Raw genomic sequence first — 27,589 nt, 5'->3', positions numbered from 1 at the left:
TGCTCATAATTACCCCTTAATCTTAGAAAATATTAAAAAAGATTTATTAAAATGGAACCCATTGGCGATTTTCTGGTGGGGCAGAATCACAGCGGTCAAGATGACCATACTCCCTAAACTACTGTACCTATTGCAGGCCCTCCCGATAGGACCCCCCCCAGGGAGTTCTTTAGAGCACTTAGGAAGGAGGTGTCCAAATATGTTTGGCAAAACAAAACCCCTCGAATCTCAAATGCGAATCTGACTGCAAATAGAGGGGAAGGTGGGTGCGCTATGCCACATTTTAAGAACTACTATGATGCAGCCCAACTGTGGGTATTAAGGGAATGGATCCCAGAGCGAGGGGAAAAAATTTGGGAGAGGCAGGATAGAGCGGTGGCAAGGACACCCACCAGGCATATGCTATGGATTAACAATCGATTTCGACACGACAATACGCATGTAAGTGAGATACTGAAGACTACGCTGGGGGTGTGGGATGCAGCTACCCAAAAAGAAACCCTGACTAAAGATCCCGCTCCATTTATGCCAATGTTTAGCAACCCAGAGTTCCCACCGGGAATGGAAATAGGCGCCTACAGTAAATGGGAAGAGGCCGGGTGCAAAATGGTGGGGGACATGCAAGAGGACCAACAGATAAGGTCATTTGCGGACTGCACAACGCTTTTGAATCTAACACCAAAGGATCGATTTAAATATGAACAGCTCTGCCACTGGTTACGTACCTCGCGAATAAAAGAAGCAATGTTTAGAGACCTGACCCCTTTTGAAAAGTACATTATGACGCAAACAGGCACCCGCAAATTTGTCTCAAATACATATAAATACATTAATGCACAACCAGAACCAACCACATGGCAATATATGAAAAGGTGGGAGAAAACCCTGGGCTATACCCTTTCCAGGGACAGATGGGAGTATATCTGGCGTCAGATTCCAAAATTGACGAGAGCCATCCAAAATAGAGAAATGTGGGTGAAAATAATGCTTCAATGGCACTACACCCCAGAGAGACTACACACAATGTTTGCCAACTCCCAGAACAGGTGCTGGAGGGAATGTGGGGGACAAGGGGATTGGCGACACATCTGGTGGGATTGCCCTATATTGAGCACCTATTGGGGGGAAATTAAGGCCCAAATGCATAAAATGTTCCCGGGGACAGACCACCTGGGGGTTGAGGTATGGCTGGGGGGCCTATGGGACCCCAAGGATAAAACTCTCAACACCTCGCAGAAGAGGAACTTTATGGGTCTGTTGATAGGGGCCTGGCTGGAGTTGGCACATAACTGGAAAAATAAAAATCCGCCGGCAGCAGTAGACTGGACGCATAGGGTGTGGACGCATCTGGCTATGGAACGGTTAACATATAACATCCAAGGAGAACATGGGAGGTTTCGAAAGGATTGGGGACAAGTGATAGAATTCCTCCATTTGGACTACAAGGAACAATGGTGTCCGCACACAATAAGGATACTGGATCTATTCTCGTGAATAGGAAGCACAATTTCGCGAGAACATTGCATGGACGGAGTTATCCTGGAAGGGGGGGGGGGGGTGCGGGGAGATGGTTTGCATTATGTTCTGATTGTTACTTCATGTAAAAATAAAATATATTTAAAAAAAAAAAATGCAGGGACGGTAAACAAATACTCTACTGTGTGGGAATCATTTAAAGTTTGGGTCAGGGGGATATTGCTGTCCAAGTCAGTTGGCATGTTAAAGAGCGTGCGCGCTGAACTGACGGACATTGAAAGTAAACTGGAGGTTTTAGAGGGAAGATATACTCGAACACGGAATAGGGAACTACTAGCGGATATACATACACATTTACAAGAATTCGATAAGTTGGCCGCTAGAGAAGTGCTTTACATGGCAGCCCCCATTCGCACACGTAGGTACGGAGAAGGTAACAAGGCCATCAGGACACTCTCTAATCTTCTGAAATATGATTAAAAAAAACACACCAAATAACTAGTATACAAACACAGGGGGAGGTACTCCTAAGGGAAGAGGAGAAACTGTAAAATGTTATACCAAGCTATACTCTAAGCAAGATTTAAAAAAAAAAAAATTAAAAAAATTGCCTGTAGACATTAAAAATTATCTTGCAGCCCTCAAACTTCAACTTTCAGAGGCTGATCGTTTAGCGCTGGACCAGCCGATATCGGCAGAAGAAGTCACAGAAGCTATCAAAGCATTATGTTTGGGTAAGGCACCAGGGTCTGATGGGATAGGGGCAGAATTCTATAAAGAATTCTGTGAAGAACTTGTCCTGATACTCCTCCAGGTGTGGGAGGAATCCCTCGAATGCAATATACTACCCCCAACTATGAGGGAGGCGGTGATCACAGTGCTTCCCAAGCCGAGACGACCACCACAAGATGTGTCTTCCTACAGGCCGCTGTCACTCAAACACGGATGCTAAAATATTCGCAAAAGTGATGGCCAATAGACTTTTACTGGCGGTCCCTGGGCTGGTCCAACCCGATCAAAATGGATTTATTCCCGCAAAGTCCACAGCCCTGAATCTCCGCAGGCTCTTCATACTAATGGCGCAGATTGACCCCAAGAGAAGCGCAGCCGCTATATCCTTAGATGCTGAGAAAGCTTTTGATTCGGTTTCCTGGGTCTTAAGGTGCTAGAGGCATTTGGGATGGAGCCTGGCTTTATTAGATATATTAAGCTACTATACACTGAACCGGGGGCTCGAGTTCTGACCAATAGGTCCATCTCTGAACTCTTCTTATTGGGTAGAGGCACCAGGCAGGGCTGTCCGTTTTCGCCCCTGCTGTTTGCATTAACTATAGAGCCTATGGCAGCTGCGGTGAGACTGAGGCACGCTGATAAAAGGCATAAACATAAAGGGGTCCGTCCAATTGATTTCACTATATGCCGATGACACCTTACTATATATTCTGGAACCTAAGACAAATATAGCACCCATAATGGCGGAAATACAAACTCGGGGTACACCGTTAACAGAGCCAAGTCTGAAATATTTCCACTCACACCATCTACCGAGTGCCCTGAAGCACTACACGGTCTCAAATGGTCGGATCAACATATCAGTTATCTCGGGATCCTGGAGTCTAGGGATAGGAACACACTATACCTTGGCAATCATGAGGCTACTCTGCAGACCATCACCATGAAGCTTCAGGTATGGGGCGTTTGCCGATATCTCTACATGGCAGAGTAGTGGTCCTTAAAATGATAATCCTGCCCATGCTGCTCTATCTGTTTGTCAATATTCCCATATGGCCGGGTAGAACCTTCTTCGCCAAGCTCCGTTCCATGGTAGTGACGTTCCTTTGGAATGGGAAAACTGCTAGGATTAGTTGGGAAAAATGACTGAGACATACTCCATGGGCGGTATAGCGGCTCCTGACTGAGCTTTATTACTATGTGGCTCAAGCACAATTTGCAAAGCATTGGTACGATACCGCGCAGGAGACACCCCATGCACTAATAGAGGAATATACCACACACCCCACGAATATTCAATCAGTCATATGTGATATACAATACACGGACACGTGCAAATATAACCCAGTTAACTGTACAGTTAGCATGGGAAGCCATTTATAGAGGACTGCAGATAGACACCATATAATCCAGAGATACATCTTTGGAACTACCCAGGTATACCCCCCCACACATGATCGCGAAATACAAGAATCCTGGGACCCCAATATGGAAATGAAAATTGGAGAGATGTTCATAAATGGCAAATTTGCAACCCTGGGGGAAATATTGAGAGCGTTTGGGGGTGGGCCACTCAGGACACTTCAATATTACCGCATGCGGTCTGCATTTATTTTTAAAAATGGCCGCTATTTCCGGACGAATCCCAGCCACACCCATGTGTACAGATGGTGACCACTGCGGGAGGCCTGGGAATATCTAGACTTTATGCAGAGGTACAAGCCCAAACCCCCACTGTAAACCAGGTAAAAGAAAAATGGGAAAGACTTAGATACCCATTGAGGACGAGAAATGGCATAGATACTGTTCGTTGACTAAAAAGGTCTCCCTAAACGCTGGCCTGCGGTTAATCCAATTCAAGATACTGAACAGGCTACACTACACCCCAATTAAAATAGCGAAATTTACTCCGTGCGTTGGATGCATGCCCCAAATGTAATATGCCACAGGCAGGAGACTTTCATATGTATTGGGAGTGGCGGGTGGTGCTGAACTTTTGGGAAGAAGTCGCTGAAATGCTTGAAGAAATCACACAGATCCCCCCCCCAGACCTGAAACCCCAAAAATATTTATTTGGGGACATAGGCAAATGCTCTGAGAAAACTAGACGATTGTGCAATGTTGCATGCGCAATTGCTAAAAAGTGTATCCTACTGAAGTGGAAAAATGCGAGCCCGCCCAATATGAACCAATTTCTTCGTGAACTGACGTATGTAAGTGAATCAGAAGAACAATATGTAACGTCCCGACCCACAGCCTGCAGACCTAAAGATATATGGGGCCCTTTCAGAACCGATTAATGTAACCGGTCCTCTGATGACGAATCTATATAAATGTCATAACCATGATGCCTATAATTTGTTTTGAAAATGTATGGTGTAAGCGGTGCAGTGCTATGTATCCCTATGTTGCCACTAATAAAAAGTTTGAAGAAAAAAAAAAAAAAAAAAAGCAGAACTTCTACCTGTGCATCCAGAGCAGCCCTAAATCATATACTTAAATACTCTGCCCCAAACCCACACGGGGTGACCCTTACACCCTTAGGTCTCAGCTAGAATAGCTAAACTAGCATACCCCTTCATCGTCACCAAGGATGCTGCCCACGTCTCCTGAAAGCAAATAATATTGTGGGTGGTGGACAAACTAGTGACCACAGAGGGGTCAAGAGCCACACAAGGGAGAGGGAGGGGAGGGGGGTTTGGGGGGAGAGCGACATATCTAAACAGCAATAGTCTGGCACCGGTCACATCCAGGTGGATTAGTCGAATAAGAGGTGTCCCTTTAGTCATTTGTAATCCTGGAGAGGGCATGGTTCTAAAATCAATGGCTGAATTCAAAATAAATAAAACCTTTCTAATCATACTCCCTTCTCACTGGGTATGCATTTATTTAAATTTCTTATAGAGCACTTTTGCCCATAAGCCGCAAAGCGCTTACAAAGAAACATAACATACAAACAATACAAGCACGCATACATACATAGATACATACATACATACATACATACATACATACATACATACCAAAAGCAGACAGGGGGACGGGGGGGGGGGGGAGCCTTTGGAAAAAAGAACGATATAAAATGACAGGTGGGAACCCATCAATTCACTGTTTCAGACAGCATAACAAAGTCAGACTACCAGTACGAGGTTCGAAGAGCCCATGGCCAAATATTTATAGTCTCAAATGGCGGGGCAAGGTACCAACTCCACACCCCACCAAAATACAATTCCTGTTCCCCTGGGCACACCAATCGTCCAGTTCTATCCTGCGCAGGAACTTCAAAATCGAACGAACAAACAACCCCGGGCTCAGATCTTGCACGAAGCCAAGCAAGGACTTTGTTGCGAAGGGCATCTCTTGGTTCTGTCGGAGAGGGTTTCATAAAATAAGTAATAATGACGTTTGTTGTCCATAACCAGGGCTCCGATGGTGTCATCTTTGGGCATTGACATATTGGATTTCTTTTAGGCGCTGGCTCCTTAAGTTTGCCATCTTGAGCCTATGAATTGCAGACTGGCTATCTAAACGTCCTTTCACAGGAGCAGTATCATGCCCCAGAGGAGCGAGCCCATGAATCGGTTGTTGCTTACTTCCTGAAAAGGAGAGGAGTGGCGGTACTTCCTTCATGGAAGACATAGCCTCGGGTCTAGCACGATTTTGTAGGACCCCTGAAGAGTGTACATGGTGCTCGACTTCCTGCAAGGGCAGGTCTGTTTGTGAAGAACAATTCACTTTACAAATAGACAAATGAATCGTGGGTAAAACAGGCTTCTTGAGAGATATTTTCAGGAGTAAGGGCGTGATATTTCTCAGCAGAAATGTCCAGAGATACTAGCCATCATCAAAGTCTGAGGAGGTATAACAGCTATTCAACTCTTTAATAAGCGTATCCTTCATTCAGCAGTGATTTCCCTCTCAGTGCTCCCCAATGAATCTAAAGAAGAATCGTGGTTGGATTTAACAGCCCCCTCCCACCTGTGGTGAAAGTGCCAAAATGATGGGGATTGACAGATCTCCACTGCTTGCAGGGGTTAGGGGAAGGACATGGTTGGCATTGGCAGCCCCAACTACCCCACAGGGAGTTACCAATAAGGCAGAGATCGGCGATTCAACACTGTTTTCCAGAAGATTCCGGGACTATCTGCCCCATGGGCTGAATAGGTTATTCTATCTTTAACCTCGATTACTGGGCTCATTAAATGTTGAACTGGCACTGAGCATTTTAATGGGGTTGCAAAAGGCATATCACAAAGACCCCTCAACTCAGAGGTATCTCAGTTCGCCTGGCACGAACACACGCTACACTCCTACGAGAGCTGATGGCCAAGACTTCTGACAGCCGGTCCCCTTTATGTGAAGACAAATTGCCTGGGGAGTCAGGCTCAGTATTATTCAAGTTCGACATTACAAGATGCGAGGAGCTACGTGAAAAAAATGTGAGAAAAACCTGAGCCGTGAGAGTTAAAACACCAAAAGGTACTAAAGTGCAAACATTAGCAGGAATGGCAGACAAAAACTAGCTGTTGGCTGCCAGCAGGGAAAGAACGCTGGTTCTTGCTGGGAACGCTGGGAATGCAGCTGGTACCTGCTGCTCGACGTGCTCCGTGCCAGCATCAACTCGGTATCAAAGCTGACGCGAGAAGGAGTCTGGACACCCAGATAGGGGGTTAATAAAAAAAAATAAAAAAAATAAAATAAAAAAAAAAAAACAGACCCTTCAGAATAGGCAGGAAGCACACCATGGGCCTCATTACGACCCTGGCGGAAGACCTGCCGGTAAGTTATCGACTCCGCCATGGAGAAAGGGGGAATTACCACCCCATTACAAGGTTGGCGGGGCGGTAATTCCCCCTTCCTCCATGGCCCTTCCCCATTCTTGCCCCATAGGGCTCAATGTGAATGGGGAAGGCGCCAAGTACGGTGCCGCAAATTCCGGCACCGTACTTAGCACCAAGGTCCCTTTGCAGGTCCCTACTTTAACAGCTGGTAAAACCAGCCGTTAAGGTCGGGTCCCGCAAAGGGACTTCGTAATTAGGCGCTAATAGGTTAACGGCGCCGCAGCCTTTTACGGCGACGTTAACCCATTAACGCCTGGGTCGTAATGAGGCCCCATGTCTTTAATGCCGCTTCTAATGAGCAACAGCCCTTTTTACTTCCAAGCCAATGTACACATTTATTTTTCAATGATTCCAGCCCTTCTATTGCATACTTTGCCAGCTTAGGAACATTCAACAGATATAGGGGCATCTCTATTTTGTGATCTCGTGGATGTATGTCCCCCACCCACTCCCAAACCCCCCCCCCCCAATCCCGCTATGTGAACCAGAGACACATTGATTTACCACCCTTTGAACCTCTTTCACCAAGGTGCATAGAGGGCGAGGGGCGGGGGGGGGGGGGGGGGGAGGGTGAATTTACTGTACATAAACTCTTCCCTCCCCCATAATGTGTCTCGATATGCAGGGGATGGTTCCTAGCAACAAAAAAGAAAAACCAAAAAAAAGCCAGCAACACCATGTACAGCGGCTAGATCAACGGATGGTATGGTTTAAACATATTCCCTAGGTTGGGTAATGGCCAAAAATGTCACCCTCAGAAATCCGACTCCTGTAATTCTGACTTTATTTCGCACCCCCTCCCTTACACCACATGTGTGGGGGGTATGAACTATGGTATGGTGGGGCTGGGATCTCCCCCCCCCCCCACATATGTATGTGGTGTAAAGGGGGTTAAAAATAAATAAAAGTCGGCATTTTCGGCCATCGGAATTCTGGGGGTCGTAGTGATCACATAGATCCCCTAGGTTGCGTGGCACCAGAAAAAACAGAATAGGCTGGAGGTTCCCTCTTTAATGATAACAATGTTACCAGTGGTGGAGCATGGCGTTCACTTCAATAAGCGCAATTCATGGAGGGCGGGGGACGGAATTGGAAGTACTGGTGGATGGTGTATGCGAGTATGGTCTAGGACCTAGATGCGATTTCTTGGGCCACCTGAATCTCCTCCAATAGGTGCCATAGCCGTCTCTAAATGTAGAACTGGGACACAGTCTAGGCCAGACAATGGGGCGAACTGGTTAGATCATTTTATCCCACATGCATCAATCACGGGCCATAGTGGAGGAGCTTGAACAACCTCTCCCAGCGACATACCTTTTTCCTCCCCAGCCATGGGGTCTTTCTCCAGATTGTTGGTAGACAATGGGTAGGACCTGGTGGATTTCCACTGGGAGTGAAACCCTTTGACCTCCGTCCTGCCGAGGATATCTTGGGTCAATATCAAAGAATGTACCCGCAGTGCTTTGCCCCTTCATGGGAGGACCAAAGGGTAATCTCAGTTTCAGCTTCCCCATGTCGCCAGGTTTAATAGCATTAATGGTGCTTGAATTAGTAGATAATTTGGCGGCATTCAGGTGCGGCTTTATTCCATCTATATTGCCGTTGTGCAATAAAACCACATTGTCATCTAACTTCCTTAATTGAAGCCATGATACGGGATGAGGATGCATTACAAGCTTTGCCCTTTGACATTCTTATCACGAGCTAAACTGCCAATATTTTCACAATCTTACAGTTGGGCGTGACAGAGCGATAGAGAACATTCAAAGCAGTCAATGTGGGGGGTGGGTTAACGCCTGACTGACTCGAGGGGCTCCCTTAGTTAGTCTCCACCCACTCCGCTACAAGCACTGATCATGTACAGTTAATAAATATGATTGCAAATAGTCCAAAGTGACTTGAGAGAAGGAAAAACGGATGATCCGACGTTTCACCCAAGTGTAGTCACGCCGATCCATTAGTGCGCTAGAGACAGGTCCAATAGGCTAGCAGTAAATGTTATAATATTACACAGAACCATCCAACAGGAGAGACAAGGAGGGGAAGAGAGGCCCTTGCTACGCAGACAACATTACAGTGTGGGTCTATCACAGCCCAATAAACAATCAATAGGCTCCTGTGGTATTAAAATCGTTAAACAACCAACCTCTGCATGTTGGTCAGAGTGGCTTGTTGGGGAGGGAAATTATGCACTGCAGGCCTGGCCTTGGGCAATTACCAGCTGGAACGGCCAGCCTATGAACAAACAGGTTCAACGCCCATCTCTAGTTGGTTTCTTCTTTTTCCAGGGAATGTCACTGAGCGTTACCCTACGTATCCATGCGCATCCGAGCAGCATCTAGACAGACTGCTACGGGGACTGCCTGGAGACTGCCCTTACTGCCACTATTTCGTACTCTTGCATTTTGCCCCTGTCCTTGTTCTTCTCCAGTCGCCTGTCATCAATTTAGGTCTGAATTGATAACTTCCCATTCCTCTTACTTGGCACTCTTTTAGCTTATTCATAGTTTCCTTTCAAAGTTACTTTCAGCAAGCACTCACAATTCCTGATAGGACAGGCCCCGCCGAAGGCTCAGCTGGAGCTGTGCAGGACATGGAAACTTCAATCGATGCCTCTACTCCATACAAAGTCAAGCAGCAAAGACAATTTTGCCTTCGAGAATGAAATGCTGCAAGACAAACGTGTGCAACACAGCCCGCCGACTGATGCAAGCCAAGAAACGCTTTCCACTTTGGCTGCATAAAAGCTTCCGTTTTCACCCTCATGGAACGTGGCATTTTCTTTTTTCACTGCAATGAAAAGACGGGGAACCTTGCCCTCACTGCCTCACGTTGTTTGGAGCAGCATAGTATGGGAAGGATAATGGTAAACCACAGCAGACAAATGTAAGAAAGTAGCACATTAAGGATATTTATATGCAGAGTGACCTTGGTAATGTTTTGTTTTACTGAGTTTTACTGTGCAGTAATTGGAAGCATACGTTTATGTAAGGGGGAAAACACCGGATATTACCTTAATTCAAAAACTGGGCAGGCATACCTACACCAAATGTCTGCTTATATCATACTCCTCCCACCCAATCACCTCCCTATTAAAAAATGTAAAAAAATAAAAAAGTATGACATGTTTAATTGAAGTACAAAAAATATAGCTTCATTTTCAACTTTGTGTTTGAAAGCCTACAATTACCAGCATGTAAAGTAATGATAATCAAAATCAATCTAAAGAAACATGAAGATTGAAACAATCACAGCTCCAGCTCGGTTTCATGCGGCAGGCCGATTTATGCGCCATTTTCCTTTCTAATCAGCCATCATTTGCACCTCTTGGTGATAATGGCCACAACACACCTTTTACATTCAGTTTTGTTTGATAGTTAGCCCTTTGTTGGGACATCGCCCTGAGCCCTTCAAGCCCAGGCGAAGCTCCTCTCACCGTGCACACAGCTTATGACTTTGATTTGCAGGAAAAGGAGGGAGAGTGGAGGCAGGGGAAGAGGCCCAGGGACTTCAGACACCAAATAAAATACTCTGTGCTCATTTTGGCGTCTGGTGCAAGGAGCTGCTGGGAGGCCTCAGGCAGGCTGATCTACTGGTTGGAGACTATGGGTTTAAAGGTTTGTGAACAGGGTTTGGAGGGGCGAAAAGGAAAGCACTGCTGCCAAGAGAGATGTGGGTGCAGAGTACTGGTAACACCCTCATAAAAAATGGATGCTGAAATATATTGTCTCTATGTAAATCATGTGAGCTGTGTCCATGCAGGACTTTTTCAACGTGTGCCTAGCCACCACGATGCAAATGCATAGAATCTGATCAGTCCTCTCTGCTGTTCTACATATTTTTTTCACTTCCCATTTTCGTCTTGTTGCTACAGACTGGGGCTCTGACCCATATCGATGGACACTCTGTCCTTTCAAGTCTATAGCTTGTGTACAGGCGCGTTTTGACTTGTATCCTAAGCCGATCAGACTACTAGTGTACCCAGACCATGCATAATATATATATAGGGTGGCAATCATCTGAACCCGTCCTTTGGTCCATCTGCAAACTGCTCCTATTGCTTCTATTATACAATTAACACTAGAGTCATTTGACATCTTCTGCGAAAGGTAACTATCATACGATTATGCTGTGGGAGTAGATTGCACTAAACTGATCATTAAAGCCATTTAATAAAATAGAACCCAGAGTGCAGTTTCAGATGCCTAACCATCCACCTTCTCCGTCACACCGGGCCAACCATTCTGTTGATGCAGTCTCGCTCTTTATGAGACAGTTGTCCTACACACATTTTAGCAACCATTTATCATGATCGCCTGTTGCACTGTTTTCAGCGTTACCTTGCCTCACTGATATTGAAAATTTGATGCGAGAGCTAAAGTTTCTATTACCATGCAAATGTATCTGGATAGTATTAAAAAGTTTCTCAAATGCACTGTTGCAAAATGGGACTAGCCATGTCCAAAGGTTTATTGCCACTGCCGCGAAAACTGAGCTGTTTAACTGTAGCCACCAAGCTTAATACCCCCTTTGCCTAGGAACAAAAGCAAACCTATACACTTTTTTTTTGCTAGTATAAAAAAATAAATTGTACAAGGTCTAAGGGTATAGCCAATTTTCTGGCTTAGTATTTGTTACGATAATGCCTTAGACCATATGTCCTTTTAATAATTGGATGTTTTTATGTAATATTTTAAGATTGGATGCTTACCATGTTTTAAATGTATATATCTTTGGCAATGCAATGTTTTCTTTTATATGGAGGAATTTTAGTAAAACATTTTTAAACCATGAACAGTCCTGACCATTTGAGGAAAGTGTTGGATAGTGCAAGAAAAAATAAATAAATAAATAAATAAAATAAATCGATCGAGTCATCCTGATGTCCTTTCCAGCAATGATCACTGAATACCCTTCCTGTCTGGGGAGATTCGGCCCTTAGCTCCTGGCAGATTGTGTACCAATCTGGCAATGAACATCTGTAAAGGTGATTGACTCACAACATGTAGCAAGTTCCATGTGAAACCCAGGATGCTATATGACCACAAAGTATGTTCTAATGGACTGTATGCCGCTTGTCCAGATTATGTGCTCTACCAAGTGCTGCCTACGTTTGTTTGCCTCTCTGCAATTTGCCGTCATCTAGGTGAACCTTGCCTTGTATTCAACGACCGACACAGGTCCTATGGCATGCTATGAATCTGAGCCTCCTACAGAGTCCACCAGGGATACTTTATGTTTTCCCCAAGACCTTAAGGTGGGGTGTAACTTTGGCAGCGAAAGCAAGGTCTGTCAAATGCTACAATTCCTAGTCACGTTCTCCATTCTACTGCATACGAAACCCAATTTGGCATGTGCCATCTGTGTGTGGATGGGCAGAGGTTCAGCGTTTTAACTGGATAATTAAAATAGTTCCCGGGAAAGACTAGTTGTACGCCTTAGTTGCACACGTCCAGGTTATTTACACGATTCCTGTTGCTCTTGGCACGAGACTGGCCATCCTCTTCCAGCATTTATGGATGCCCAACAGCACCAAAAATCAACATAAGGTAGATGGTTTTCACGTTCTATTTAAACAATTTCTTATGGATGGTAAACCAGAAAACCTCGTTACTGTTGTACACTTTCAACTGAGAAGAAAAAAATAAAAAAGAAACACACACACACACACACACGCTTGGCAACGGCTTTGAATGTATAGAAACCAGTTGCTACGTGGTCTACACACTCCAGCAGCACATTGCAAAATGGTGCTCAATGGTAGTTGGTGCCTTCTGAAAGCCATGCATTCTATTGGATACTTGGCTCATTCAGCAACGGCCCTGCAAAATCTTGCAAATGGTAAAACACAGCCATGCTGATTGGAAGGATGCAGCATAGTTACCATTAGTGGCCAATTCAGATCCCCGAATGGACAGACGTGTAAGACTTCAATAAACTTGGAAGTCGTGGCCAAGCCTTCATTTCCACCCCCTGCTACCACTACACACAACCCCAAATGCTAAATGTGACAACACCATGGCCCAAAATACAGAAGAGATCCATACCAAAACCTGAATGTTTAGCAGGCCAGGAGTGGTTGACTGGAAAAGTGGTAGAAGCTCCATGTGCTTCTAGAGAAAACAGGACGCAAGCTGCATTTTTTTGGAAATTGTACCCTGGTGAGAAACCCATTTTATTACCAATAGACCAGACTTAAAAATTCTCTGCTGCTCTCCTTCCCTTTGCAGTATGTTGGCCAATGGCGTAAGGCAGGGTGGGAAAAGTGATGTCTTTCCATCCGCTTGGGCCTGCCCTACTGATGGCATAGTTTCCAATCTCACCAGAATAATTCTCCTGTACTTTTATTAACCTATGTCTGGCTTCGGGATAAACTTGAGGATTACTTGCTAGTGCTGCCACTGACTCGTTACATCTCTTCTCTCCCTCCCCCCCCCCCCTCCACAAGTCCTGTTACGTTTCTATTTTATTGGCAACCGCACCATACACTGAACCACTAGCCGAGCTCAGACACGCAGCGCTGCGGTTTACACACACCAAAATAAGTGGCACAGGTGATCATGACAAATCCACAATGTACATGGTGACATCATGCAAGACGCAGAGAAGTGGATCCACCACACACAAGAGCAGCCAGTGAACCTCTCAACCTGTGAGAACCACATCCACCTTGTATATTGATTCTTGCCAAGGGAAAAAAAAAATACAAATATAGAAATGCACAAACATCAAGAAACTAAAGTGAAACAAAGAAAACCCTTAACCGTGAAAATCAAATGGTAGTAAAAAAAAAAACAAAGGGGGTCAGCAATCACCCACCTGCTCTCAAAAACCTGCTAGGGATCCTTAGGCTGGGGCACGATTGTGTGAAGATCCGCCTAACTGGAAGCCATCGCACTCTCTTCTTACAGCCTGTTACCACAATTACCAGCAATGAGTCAGACAACATATGGCATTAAATACAGAGGAGACAAATTTAATTCAACATTACAATGGAAGGAGGGATACAAACAAAGGAGGGGCACAAGATCTAGAAACGTGCTTCTGAAGAGGATTGCCACACGGACAAATGAACTGTGGGATTCACTTTACAATGGCAAGTGGGAAACAAGATGTGCAACCTTACTTACAAGATAGAGCCTTTTATAAAGCACACGGTACATATAGTTGACAAAAAAGGTTTCATTCAACATGCAGGATCAAGATGCGCTGAAATTGTCACTACTTAATTACATAAATACAATGCCACTTCTCTTATTGCAACAAAGCAAATGCCAAATGTTTCACACTCAGGCGAATAGAGTATTTTACTAGAAGGGGGCTTCTGCTCATAAGTAGTGAGTACACAGTATTATTTTACAGTAGTTTATGGTGGGCTCAGACATCTGTCAAAGAATACATTTATAGTCAGCATTGTAGTAGTAATCAAGTTTAACAATTGATATTACAACATAAAACAATATAACAATTAAGCAGCAGACACCATTTAAAAACAGATAAAACTACAAAAAAAAGGGAGGGAAATGCAGCCTTTTTATCTTTTTCAGCATTTGACAGGGCTGCTTTTATAGTTAATTATACGATGGGTGGAAAATCAACTGCCACAATCCAACCACTGTGTAGCCACTACACCAATCGGCGCATCCGAGATTTTGTGCAATTGCTTCATATTTAGGTGTGGGTTCTACAGGTGCCAAATACACGGGAGGTGCGTAAAGCGTGAGGTGTGGTATGATTTTTCTCCATTATGCAGAAGATTCTGGAGGAGCTAGCCAATTTACAATTTGGTCTGGTGCCAGTATGGACATTAGGTTTAAGCCCTACACTTCGTGGACATGGACACACCCAATACCACCAATTTTACCTATTTGACAAGTAACGAGCCACACTACAGGGATCTAGTCACTCACTTACTGGTTTGTAACAAAATATTACAGTGCGCTCCAGCTTGCTGTGGCAGCAGCAGTGCTCCAGTTCTGGTGTCTGCTGTCCCAGCTCTTCCATTCACCAAAGGCTATACCAGTTTTTTCTGGTCTCGCTTTACCCATAGGAATGCTAGTCGACTCCCTCCCTTGCTTGCTTAGCACTTTCTGACTCTGCTCCACCAGACTCCTTCGACTAAATCACTTTCCTCTCGCCTGTCCCTCTGGCTTCCCAACTATCAAGGTCCAAACACTTACAAGTATTCATTCAAGCCTGCTCCTGCCTGTGCCTTTTCTGGGACCCAATTAATTCACCTGCACTCTGCCTGTACACTGTGGTTGCAGCAATTGCTCAACCAGGTGATGTACACACCATTTTCATAACATGAGTAGGGGATGGTAATGCACGGGCACAATCATGGACCGTTCAAAAGCGTCCTCATTTCAGATGTACTTCACACCATTTAAGAAGAATACCACCTCTAAATTCTGATAAAGGGTCTTTGATGTAATTTAAAGAGCACACCTTCCTGGGAGTAGTTTAGAAAATCAACAGCCCAATTCAATTTGTACAGCCTCTTGCATGTTCGAAAGAAAGTGGGTTTCAATTTGTTCAGAAGCAAAAATCTATCCCAGTAAGGGAGCACCAAAAATAAAATGCACAACCCAGCAGGGGCATAGTTACAGTTGGATAGACTCGGGCAAACCATAGCAAGCAGAAGCACAATGTGATACCTAGAAACAGAACTTCAATGCGATACAGAAGCAGTATAGTACAAAGTAGACTGATAGCAGGTTAGTGAGGGGAACAAAGTAGCAAGGAAAAGCCTGATCCAATGCAAAAACATCCCTCTCGCCCCCTCTCCTGCAACCTTCAGGCGATCGGGGCAGGGCCCAGAATTCAATGTAGTCTCTCCGTCTTCTACATGGGGTGGTAGAGAAGATGAGGAGTAAGACCCATACAAAAAGGTGGAACGTGGGTTCCGTAAAGTAGCCAATAAAGCAGAATGCACCATCCCTGGGACTAAACGACATTCCACAATTTGCAGCATATATGACATGACATTTTATTTATATCATGCCCATACACGCGTTTTAGAGCGCAACGAGGCAAGGGAGGGGTACAAAAGAGGACAAAACAAGGATCTTACTAGTGGAATTTGCAAGGGGGAGGGGAGGAGTCGAAAGTGCAAAACAAGAGATCAAAAACAAAAACAGATAGTGCGGCCAGCAGGTGACAAGTGCAAGAATGAAGCGCAGACATCGGGTGTCTGATAAGTGCAGTTAAGGGGACTGTAGGGTAGCAGATACAGACCCAAGTGCAAAGGTTTCCAGGAGGCAGTGCTGGTATGAAGCTGGGCCCGTATTTTGAGGGTAGCCAGGAGCCCAGTGCAAAAACAGGCAGATCAGCAGGGGAGAGGAAGAGTGGTGGTTCATCTGCTACATAAGCAGAGCTAGACGCCTAGTTCCTTAGTAGTTACACAAATTGCACCATAACAGGTTTAAATATCATGAGGCAAATAATAATACAAGTTACAATTCCATTAATTTTGTATTGGCACTTCATATAAATAACATTGAGCGAGTTTTAATAGCCTCAGCTTTGCTTAATGGCTCACATGTGAAACAGCCTCACATGAGTGCGGGCAAACTCCCTGCAGGTTTGTCTCGGGAGGATAGCTCAGGGGCAACGTGCTCGCTTCGGAAGCAAGACAACACGCAGCAAAGGAGATTCGATCCCCGGGTCCGCGCTTAGAAACCACTGGGTCTTAAGCGCGTTATAAATAACCAATTACAATTTAACTCATTCTATTCCAGGTTGAAAAATGGAGTACCATTAAACTGCTTATAAAATGGGACGAATCCAGCACCAAGCACTACATAAAAACCTGACATTATAGAACATTTTACACACTTTTCACTTCAAGTATAAGGACTATGCATTTGATATGGGACAGTTATGTACTGGTGTTAAAAACAGTTCCAGACATGATATATTTGGAGAAGGAAACCATAGTAGAGGTAGATTGGGACAAGGAGGTACAGTAGACACCACCTCCAAGCACAAGAAGAGTGGGGAAAGGTGACAAATATATATATAAATAAGCTTTCCTATGCGACGACTTAGTGGGCAAAAAATGCTAGATATAAGGCATGCAGCAGGGGGCAGTGCAGACACCAGGGATTGAAATTAAGATTTGATGAGAAAGCTACAAAACGGCTCCTACATGTCAGCATCGGCCTGTGTTAGAGTCTGGTCAACGCGAAGCCAGTAATGAGCTTCTTTGGTAAATGCCATTCCAGTTTAGGCAGTACTGACACAGGCTTAATGATGCAAATTTCAAAGAATCGGAGAAGGGGACATTAAAATATTAACAGCATGAACATTTGGTTGATATAAAAACCTTATGCCCCTTTTAACACCAAGTACCTGGAAAGGTGCTTTTCAAGTCAGGGCCGAAGCCTTGGGGGCAGAGGGGCCAGTATGCGATCTTCCACCGAGAGGTTATTGGAAGTGGAGGCATTGCTCACCCTACACAACAGTTGCACATAGTATAGTGAGTAGAAAGTTGAAATTCGAAACATGGATAGAGATAATATTTATGGGGAAGTAATGTAGAAACCCATAAAAACAAAACATTTCTATTTTGATCTTTCAGTATTGGTGTGGTATGGCAGGGCAGTTGGATTCCACTACTAATCTGGAAAGATTCCGATCAGAAAACCAGAAAAAGCATGTGCTGCTAGATAGAGACCTAAAATGTGGGCTGATTTTAAAAACATGTTTCTTGAAACCTACAGCATTTGGATTAAGAAAAGATCACTTGCATTCAAGCCACAATTAAACACATCGCCTTTCCTCCCTCCCAGCGCATCTCCTCCCAACACTGCATTCATGCTATACTGTCTTCCTTGGGTAAAGGTCTACGGAACAGCCCCTAGTATCTTTGGGGTTAAGGAAGGAGAGCGGAGGGTGCTAGAGAGCCCAGCCAAGATGGCCGCAGTCTGCGAGCTCCCGAGAAGCCCCAGAGATCCGGACAATATTCAGGCGAGATCCGACTGGCCGCTACATCTGGTGCAGTGTGAGGCGGACGTCCGTGAAAAATCTGGGTGTGGGGCCGTGGGAGCATGGGGGGGGGGGGGGGGGGAGAATAGCATCACAACGTTTCAGAACAGAGTGTACAACCTGATGCATGGCGACACAGACCTGACCTGTCTGGGCGGGTGCGGGAATGCCGCCGTGTTAAGGGAGGAGCAGAAGAGGGCGGCCTGCAATGCCTGCTCCACTGGTTGCGGAAAGAGGAACACATCCTGGAGACTTGGCAGAGAAAGATTTGGTGCCACAACACTGGTGGAGCAGGTCAACCTGAATCAACAAGGGAGATCAGGACAGACCTCCTGCGGAGCGGTGTGAGAGAATCACCCTGGGTGCTAGAGAGGCCGCTGCCCTGAGGCGGCCTGCAACTGGAAGACACCCAGAACAGCGACCTTGGAGGCGAGCCACTGACAAGCCAAGAGTGGGTGAATTGCCAGATTTGACCTAGAGGTCCATCAAGCCACTAGTCCACCCCTCAAGAAAGACTCTTAGATACCCAGAACAGCGCGTGCCTGCCACAAGCCTGTACACTCCAGTCCTCCCTCTGGGTGCCAGAGAAGCTTTTCATACACAGGTACATGCTTTAAGGGTCTGCACTCTCCCAGTCCCCTGGTGAGGACGGAGCATGGCCACATACCCCTCGGCGGGACACATCGGAGATGGTGCATCAGACATTTGTGACACAGCAAAACAGAAGGAGCAGAAAACATGATAGGACATATCAAAATCCCCAAAATCAGCCAGACACCAGCATAGACTGCATTTTGAAGCCCCTGGGACAGCTAAACACCTGATCATGGGGAGGACTTCCCGAACAACACTGAGGTGGACCCGGGAGCGGCACTAAAGCAATACTCGACCAGGTGCAAGCATCCAGTTCCTAGACGGCAAAATGGACACCATGACTTGAAAAGTAGACCACATGCAAGAGCGTCTGGAGAAACATGGAGAACGACTGGACGAAGTGGAAGGATGAGTGTCTGTTGAGGATGCATCCCACACTGCCACGAGAGACCTCATCCTAGTTCAAAGAAGTGCAACACTGTAGCTCAGAGAAAAGGCTTGCACGAGAAGGGGGGCGTTCCCTCATGCTGGAGCACAAGATTGTTGCGGGGCGGGGTGAACTGACAGGTTGGGGTTGCTGGTGGGCGAGGGATAGGGGTGCAGGGGACCGGAGAAGCTTGCAAGTTTGGATGGCCAGAGGGGACGGTGAGGAGGCTGTTAAGGGGGTTAATGTTGAAGACGCACAAAGAACCCTTTTCATCAGCAAAGTACAGGAGCAACATTATGTCACGACCAATACTAATGGAGCAATAGGCAGTCAAAGAGGAGGTCCCAAATGGAAGGGTCAATTAAGAACATTATGTGGAATGTCAGGGGCTTAAAACTGCACGTCTAAATGTTGTAGGGTGTTATACATACAGAGACACCATGTGGCCTGACCTTCCCACATGAAGCACATCTAGTGCCGGGAGGGGAGTCGAAATTCAGTCGAAGCTGGGGGTGCAGCCGTTACTGCTCATCCTACTCTTCATAGTCAAGAGAAGTGGGTATCCTTATACATAGTTCAGTCAGATTCCGGATTCCGCTTAACCAATATGGTCAGAGATCAAAGTGCACGGAATCCTACAGGGCCAGCTATACACACTAATGAACTATTACGGTCCCAACCAAGATTCGGTGGAGGGGGACTATTGGCAAGAGCCTCGAGGATACCAGAAATCAGGTCCTAGCCATTAAAAGACATAAGGGGTGGAGAGATTTGCTAACACAGAGATAGCTCAAGAGTTTTGCAAATTCTATCGTCAGTTATATTCATCCAAAATACAGGTTTCCCAACAAGATGTGAACGACTATCTTGATCTCAGGTCGCTCTATATTGGTGCACGGACGAGGAAAGGAAGTGGTTGGGTCGCCCTATGTAGTTTGAGAAGGTCCTGGCAGCTATTAGGTCCCTCCCATCGGAAAAATACTAAGGATCGGACAAATCTATAGCAGCGTTCTATAAATACTATTGATGTGACCTAGCCCCACATCTATTACTAATTTACCACCAGAGTTTGAAGGCCGGTTACTTGCCAGACTACCTGAGGGAGAGGGAGGTAGTGGAGCTGAAGCTGGACACAAAAGCAGACAACTGCTCCTCCCATCGACCCATCTCCAGCATTAATCTGGATACCAAGATCCTGGCCAAAATATTGGCATCCAGACTGGCCCCACTGATGCAGAGCAGTGAAGGCAGACCAATCTGAGTTTATTCCAGGATGATCCACTTCGTATCGGTTGCGCAGGATGTTCGGGCTCTTATCAGCGATACCACAGAACACCCCAGCTGTGTCTGCATGGTTAGAAGCCACAAAAGCATTTGATTCAGTTGAATGGCCCTTCCTATTCACAATATTAGGTAGGATGATGTTGGGTGAACAGTTTATTCCGTCGATTTAGTTGCTGCACACACCGCCCGAGGCCAAGATCAGGTTAAATAACCAATATATCCCAAGCGTAGCGTAGTGCAGAGGCACCTGGCAGAGACGCCCCGTCGCCACTAATATTTGTACTGGTGATAGAACCATTGTCGGAAATTGTACCGGGGGCGGGGGTACAGCTCTTCAGAGTGGTAGTCTACCTATATGCGGATGATATGGTACTCTTCCTTACTGACCCCAAGCAAAACCTCGACCCAGTTGTGACACGTTCCGGGACTTTTCAGGACTTTGTATTAACACCGCCAAATCGGTCCTCTCGCTGATGGACAGTGTTGAGCATTATACAGACAGATGGGGGGTTTCAGTGGCAGGAGGAAAATAACCGGTACCTGGGAAAAAAATATTGCCATAGCCAGGCCTACCCTATATGAACACAATTATCAGGAAGTACTGGAACAGGCAAAGGTGGTGGTGGGACGATGGAACAATCTACCCCTTAATCTCTACGGTAGGAACTCCCTGGTTAATATGGTGCTGCTACTGCAGTTTCTTCATCTGTTCATCAATGCCACTTCCCGGAGAATACTTTGAGACCGGAAATTTAGGTTCCATGTGTTAAAATCGCGGCAAAAAGGCTGTGGTTTTGCAGCCGCAATTCATGTAAATGAGGGGGAACTCCCCCGTAACCCTGGGTCCCATTATATCATTAAATGGTGTAATGGGGTACACCTTAAACGGGTCAGTTTTTTGTACAGGTGACATTTCTGCTGCAATTTTATCACTGCATATCAAAATCTATTGTATTGGGATTTATCTGGGCAGGGAAACCGGCCACAATATCGTGGGGAAAAATTGGTTAGGCCTTTGAATGAGGGCAGTCTAGCACTGCCAGATCCTGAAACCCATTATGATGCGGCCCAGGCAAGCTGCCTCCTTTACTGGTATGGCGGCCAGGAGGCATGTGGAGAGGGAGTTGGCGGCAACATTCCTCTTATGCTCAATTATCCTGACAGCCCCTGGTAGATCATCCAGGGCAAAAAAACATGGTGGAGCAGACCTGCAGGACGTGCTCTCTAACTGAGCGCAAACACAAAAGGGGAGGTAATTTACTCCCCGGATCTACCAGTTATTTATATTCCCGGAATACCACTGAAGTGGGAGAATGGGACAAAAGACTCCCACCAATCCCCTCACGCCCCTGGCCTAGAGGATCGCGGCCCAGACACCCGCCACGAGAGGAATTTGCCTATCTACCAGACGACCAAATACCCTGGTACAGGAACATACGGATGTGCCCACCAGCCTGCCCACCAGCCTGCCCTGCTCAAGCCGACACCTGCGGCATGGACGAACTCGACTGAACCATTCAACAGTAAATAAATACATCGTTGGAGATGCCATGACGACCTAGCTAACGGTCAGAACACCCGTGCAATCATGCAAACTGGACACTCCCACACCAATCCACACGAAGAACATACTCAGTGCTATGATGTAGGTGACGGACACACTCACTGACACACATCTTTATTATTTTTCACATAGGGTTTTCAAAATGCAGAAACGCAAGACGCACAAAGCACTCATCTAAAATGCTTGCTGACGCTTCTCCTAACCCATGCATTGTGATGAAAAATGTAACGAAGACACGATACTGGATATGAAGCAATATGATACCGTAACTTAAAGTGCCGTGCATCAAACATCCCCACCTATGCACCAGGCCCAAGTAGGCCGCAAACAAGAGCCTCCACGAACATTGAACGAACAAGAGAACAATTGCTGACCCTGCAGAATGAGCCCAGCGAGAACTGACAGCCAAGGGGGCAATGTTGCAACTCGCATGCCACAAGCCGAAGCCAAGGTCACACCTGCAAACTAAGCCAGATACGCAGAGGCAAATACAATTTTAAATGTGCAGAATTCTGCCTCAACCACGGTCTCTCCTCACGTGACCAAGCCGAACCTGACAGGGTGCCAGACCCAGGAGGGAGAAGTCGCCTGGGTCCCACGTTTTGAGACACAGGCTGCAACAATGAAATGACCCAATGGACACCTACGGCGGTGGGAATAGTCTGCTCTCAAGCATATGAGCAAATCCACGTATTGTCTGCACAAACACATAGTTACATATTGTTGCAAATGACAGGTACACCGCGAGCTGGGAACAACGATGGTCCCAGGCTGGGGGGCTCGCGAGTGGACCAATCAGAACATGGGGCACTCATCACTGACGCCATTAACATTAGCCAATCATCAGGGGTCTTTGTGTAACAATTTTCATGTATCTAATAGAAGGGACAACCCAAGTATACCACCTGACTGACCCTTAACCACTAACATTCTCCTCTATACGTGTGCTATACTAACTACCACTCGAGGAACCAATCCAGAGTGGCGATAGGTTTTTTGCTAACTTTCCCAGGTGACGCAAGTAGCGCGTCATACTGAGGCAAAAAGGGCCTGCAAGCCCCACGAATTTCGAGAGTCAGGACGGACGCGTACGATCCTAGACCCATCCCTGCCGTTGTTTAATAAACAGCAGAACCACCTTGCTTCTTGTGTGTGTCTCATACTCATTTTTGGGATACGCGGGAGGAGTTGGGGCCTCCCTGCCCGGAGGTCCGCGGACGGCCCAGCTGACCCCGGGAGAATTTCCCCCCCGACACCACTAGCCAGTGAAACAAGTTATGTTACCTTCATGGGACGAGTGGGAGTGACCCGCTTTTGAGATCTTTTCCCAAGTGGCCAATTCATCACAGTGGAGGAAATGCGGAATACAGGAGAACTCGCCACAGAGGTGTTTTTATACCTCAGGCTGAGAAATTCGATAAAACAGGTGTTCAACCTTCCCCTGAGTAGCCCTGATCCTTGATAAAATGCTCCAGGAAGATCGCAATGTGAGAGTGGTTTCCGTCATATACACCATGAGTCTAACCGCTGATCTCACATCTTGCATGGAAATGCCCACAAATCCGAGTCTTCTGGGAGGGTGAGGTCTTTGAGGTACACAGCATAATAATAGTTGATTCTAGACCCCAAGCCCGATAACCACGTTGTTGGGTCACATCAGGTCCTCCCAGAGGCAGAAGCAAGCTGCTGGGACTGCGCCTACCCTTGGCAAAAAGGAAGATAGCAAGGGTATGGGGAGGAGCCCCCAACCCCCTAGGCTAGATCAATAACAAGCTGATGCCCTGTATTATAATGACATGGAGACAAGATATGGCAGACTACTGTACCACCAAACCAACCCTAGAGATATTTGGGGCCCATACATCCACTATCTAATAACTCAGACCCATAACACGACGGGAGGCCGTGACAATTCCATAATAAGGCGAATGCTGACATTGTGTAAAACCATCACCCCCTGGGATGTATACAATGATTCAATGCAGGAAGGTTACCGCGATAGTCATACACCCAACTCATTGTAACTCAACATAATGGAATAAAGACACTGGCTGTAAATTATCCAATGAACTGTAGTTGGAGAATTTAAAATCAAACTTGGTGTGCTGTCTTGGTATTGTGTTTGGGCTTTGGTAATGCCAGCACCTTATGGGACACTAGAGAAGCAAACACGGACATGTTTTTTGACTGGGTTAACAGCCTCAACTCCAAGCTCAGGTTCACGATATGCAAAGACAACAATCATATCCCATTCTTAGACCTTAGCACCAAAGATATCAATGGACTGTTGGGGATGAGTCTATATAGAAAGCCCACTGACCGCAACACCATCTGAGCTATCATCCCAAGTCCTTAAGGGATAATATCCCCTATGGACAGTTTCTTTGAGTCTTAAGAAACTGCACCCTCACGCAGGATTTTTTTTAAGAAACAAGCCGATAGAAAAGTATTTAACAGATTACTTGACAGGGGCTACCTCAGACATTCACTTCAAAATTGTAGAAAGCAGGTGTCGCAGACAGAACAAAACTCCTAGATAAACAAAAAGGATGAAAAAAAAGAAAATTGAAAAATAACCTGAAGGACGGTGTGCGACGACTTTTAGTCCACAGATTAAGCCCTAAAAATAACTTGCCTTCACCTGTAGGAGGTCCCCTTGGTACCTTGTGGATCTGTGCCCCGCTCTGACACACCTTGAGGGGACTCCTTTTACATCTGTTGTGATCCCCGTTGTCTCAGCTATTCTGCAATGCAGTGCAGTGCAGTGCAGTTGCGTGGCCCCTCAGGCCTGCACTTCCTTCTTACCTTATAAACGAATCCCCTTTTATTCCCACAGTGTCACCTGTGCTTGTTCTAACCCTCTAGTGGCCCTCCCGTTGCCATGAAACCCCATTCTGCCTAGCCGGCACCTTGGTAACGCCCACACCCCACTTCGGGTGTCCTCTCATGGCCAAGGCTCCAAACCATGTGACTCCTGTTATAATGCCTTACCATGACGACGTGTCGGCCCTTTTAAGTGTACACTCCCAGACAACAGGTCACTTTTTTCAGAAGCAGTGCAAGGAGCAACTTCTCCCAGGTAGTAAGCCACTTTGGACACCCACTCGGGCCCGGCTTGCACTTATGCAGCAAACCCCGCTTTCCATTTCTGCTGATGCCTTTTTCTCTCCCTTTTCCCCCTCCGTTGGGTGCTATTCCACCCCTGTGTTGTGCCATTCCATTCCAGTTTAAAGGTTGCATTGACACCTGGAGGTATTTCTGTCCCTGAATAGGACCAACCAGACATGCTGGTGTGCGAGTAACTTTGTTATGTTACTTTTTATTCCCTTCCCTACCCTTTAAACCCCCGCCCCCTGCACAGCTCCCCTCACCCTCGCTTCCCTCCCAGTCTCCCTCCCTCCACTCTCCCTTCCCACATAAACTTGGTCAATTGGTCATTTTATTGTCTGACTCACAAACCTCTCGGGTGTGTTTGGCATTTTTCTTTACAGGGCTTTGTGGGCGATCTTTGGAATCCATCAGAACTCTGTGCACATGCTTAAACTTCAATGAAGTAAGAGCACCCAGTGGTAGAAACCATTTTTTTTTTATACAGTGGATTTCTTCGACACTTATGTTATTTTACACATGGTTAGTGACATTCATTTTAGAGCAGGAGACCAGCCCTGACGAAAACTAGCCCTGTCCAGGTGATTAGTTGAAACAAGGAGTTAATTTGCCGCTTCTTAATTTTATATTTAGAAGACAATAATATGAATTGTACATTGCCTCGCCTAGTAGATAGATTACATAGGATTGTATTCATTACATATGGTTGTATTCTGTTTGGAAAAAATGTGGTCGATATGGAATTTGCGACTATACAATAGACCGATTCAAGAACAGCATCACTGTTGAAGCCTGATTGAACAGTATACTATAATTCTGTTAACCACACTTTGTGTATTTTGCTTTTCCTTGCTCACCATTGCCACACACTTTCACTTTTTTTCACACCATTCTTTCCTCGCATCTTGTGTTTTTTTTATAGATCCTTTTAAGATGTGCATAACATTTGTTCTGTAACATGTATGTGTTGAAAGCAGCATATTGCCGCGATCTAGAATTATTAAATGATATATATTGCTCATTTAAGAGTATTTATTCACTATCATTTCCCCCCTGCTTCTGAATTAAAAAAAGAAATAAAAAAGGGAAGGAGAGCAAACATCTTTAAAAGTAATTGAGCTTATTTTATGGACTGTGTAGTCCTATAGATGAGAAGTGTACCAACCACATGTACTCCCTACAAATAGGCAAGTAGAAACAAAATAAAAAATGGAGTAAAAATACTCATACAAAATTATGTTCCCACTGATTTCAGACAAATCCCCATCGACATGCTTGGATTAATAGTGCATGTAGTACCACAGGAAGAAACTATTACTACTGCCTTAACCAAAAAGGGTACAAATCTATCAATAAGACGGTGCTTAGAAAGTTACAACAAAAACAGGTCTGTTTACAGTTAAACATTTTTTACTTGCTTATAAAATACTCCCATTGGTACTGCTGAGAGGGTGTGCCGAAGTGAGATCCCTCCTCCTCCTAATTTGGAAGTGTGGAAAGGTTAAACATTTTGCATTGCCGGGCATGGAATGCTTGAGATCCGCGCCCAGCAACACCACAAGAGCACCAGGGATGCTTTATTTCAGAGGGGGTGGGGGGCGCTTAGAGGCCCTCTCCCTTCTCCAAAGGGATGGGGCAGTGCATATTGCCCTTCCTGTGGGCAGATGGGCAGTGTAATCTGCCCCTAGGAAGGGGCAGCATTTTATTTGCCGTCCCTGGGGGCAGATTGGCAGTATCATCTGTCAATCTGCCCCTAGGAAGGGGCAAATATATATTTTTTAATGTTGTGTATAATGTATTTGGATTGGGGTGGGGGCAGTAGAGTGCCAGGGATGTGCTCGTTAGAGGGGGGCGCGAGGGGGGAAGCAACCCTCCTGCCCCTTAGGCCCCAAATGAGTTTTCTTTCTCTTAGTGGGTGATTGGCCAGTGCTTTCACTGATGGTGGGAGGTTTTTTTTTTTTTTTTAAATGGGAGTAGTATGTGGGCAGCCAAAAATGGATGGTAGCTGCTTTGCATAAAAAGAAAGTGCATTCCGCACCCAGTAACGCCACTAGACCACCAGGGATGTCAGGGATGCTTTTTAGAAGTGGGGGGGGGGGCGAAGAGGCCGCTTAGTATCTAAGCAGACCACTCCCCCTCTGGCCCCCAAAGCATGGGGAATAATGGGCTGCGAGTTATTTTTGATTATGGGATGGTTGTGTGGCCAATAAAACAGTGCTTTGCTGGGCACAGAACGCAGGATCCATGCCCAACAATGGCACTAGACATTGTGTGGTGCTGCTTTCCTGTGCACAGTATTTTGACAGAGGAAATGAGCACCACAGTAAGTGTGTTCTGCAGATCTTGAAGGAATGAACATTGTGACTACACCCCGTTACACTGTAGCGCAAGGACATGTAACTGCAAGTCTCATGCTAGTGCAAAGCATGACACATACTGTTCCATTTGTTTGTGCTGTTGAGTGGGTGGGGGTGATGGGGGGGCTTAGTCAGAAACGTGTGTGCTAGTAATGCAAATGTAAATTCCTTCAGAGCATGCGCTGCACACGTGCCATGGCGAGTGAAGATAGGAGCA

At 45.8% G+C, this 27,589-nt stretch overlaps 1 protein-coding gene across 3 annotated transcripts in view; it reads right to left on the bottom strand.

Moving 5' to 3' along the window:
• KLHDC10 (kelch domain containing 10) overlaps positions 1–27,589 on the bottom strand; it is a 345,723-nt gene that overhangs the window by 286,509 nt on the left and 31,625 nt on the right. For 2 of the 3 annotated variants that reach the window (XM_069629599.1, XM_069629601.1), the window contains exon 2: positions 13,869–13,961. The exons of the other annotated variant lie outside the window; for it this stretch is intronic. In XM_069629599.1, coding sequence (XP_069485700.1) covers positions 13,869–13,961 — 93 coding nt within the window. The remainder of the gene's footprint in view (positions 1–13,868; positions 13,962–27,589) is intronic. 3 annotated transcript variants of the gene reach the window in all.

The sequence above is a fragment of the Ambystoma mexicanum genome, chromosome 12 (assembly GCF_040938575.1).
Source record: "Ambystoma mexicanum isolate Mex_15411 chromosome 12, UKY_AmexF1_1, whole genome shotgun sequence".
Classification (NCBI taxonomy): Eukaryota; Metazoa; Chordata; class Amphibia; order Caudata; family Ambystomatidae; genus Ambystoma; species Ambystoma mexicanum.
This window is presented reverse-complemented; position numbering and strand designations above follow the sequence as displayed.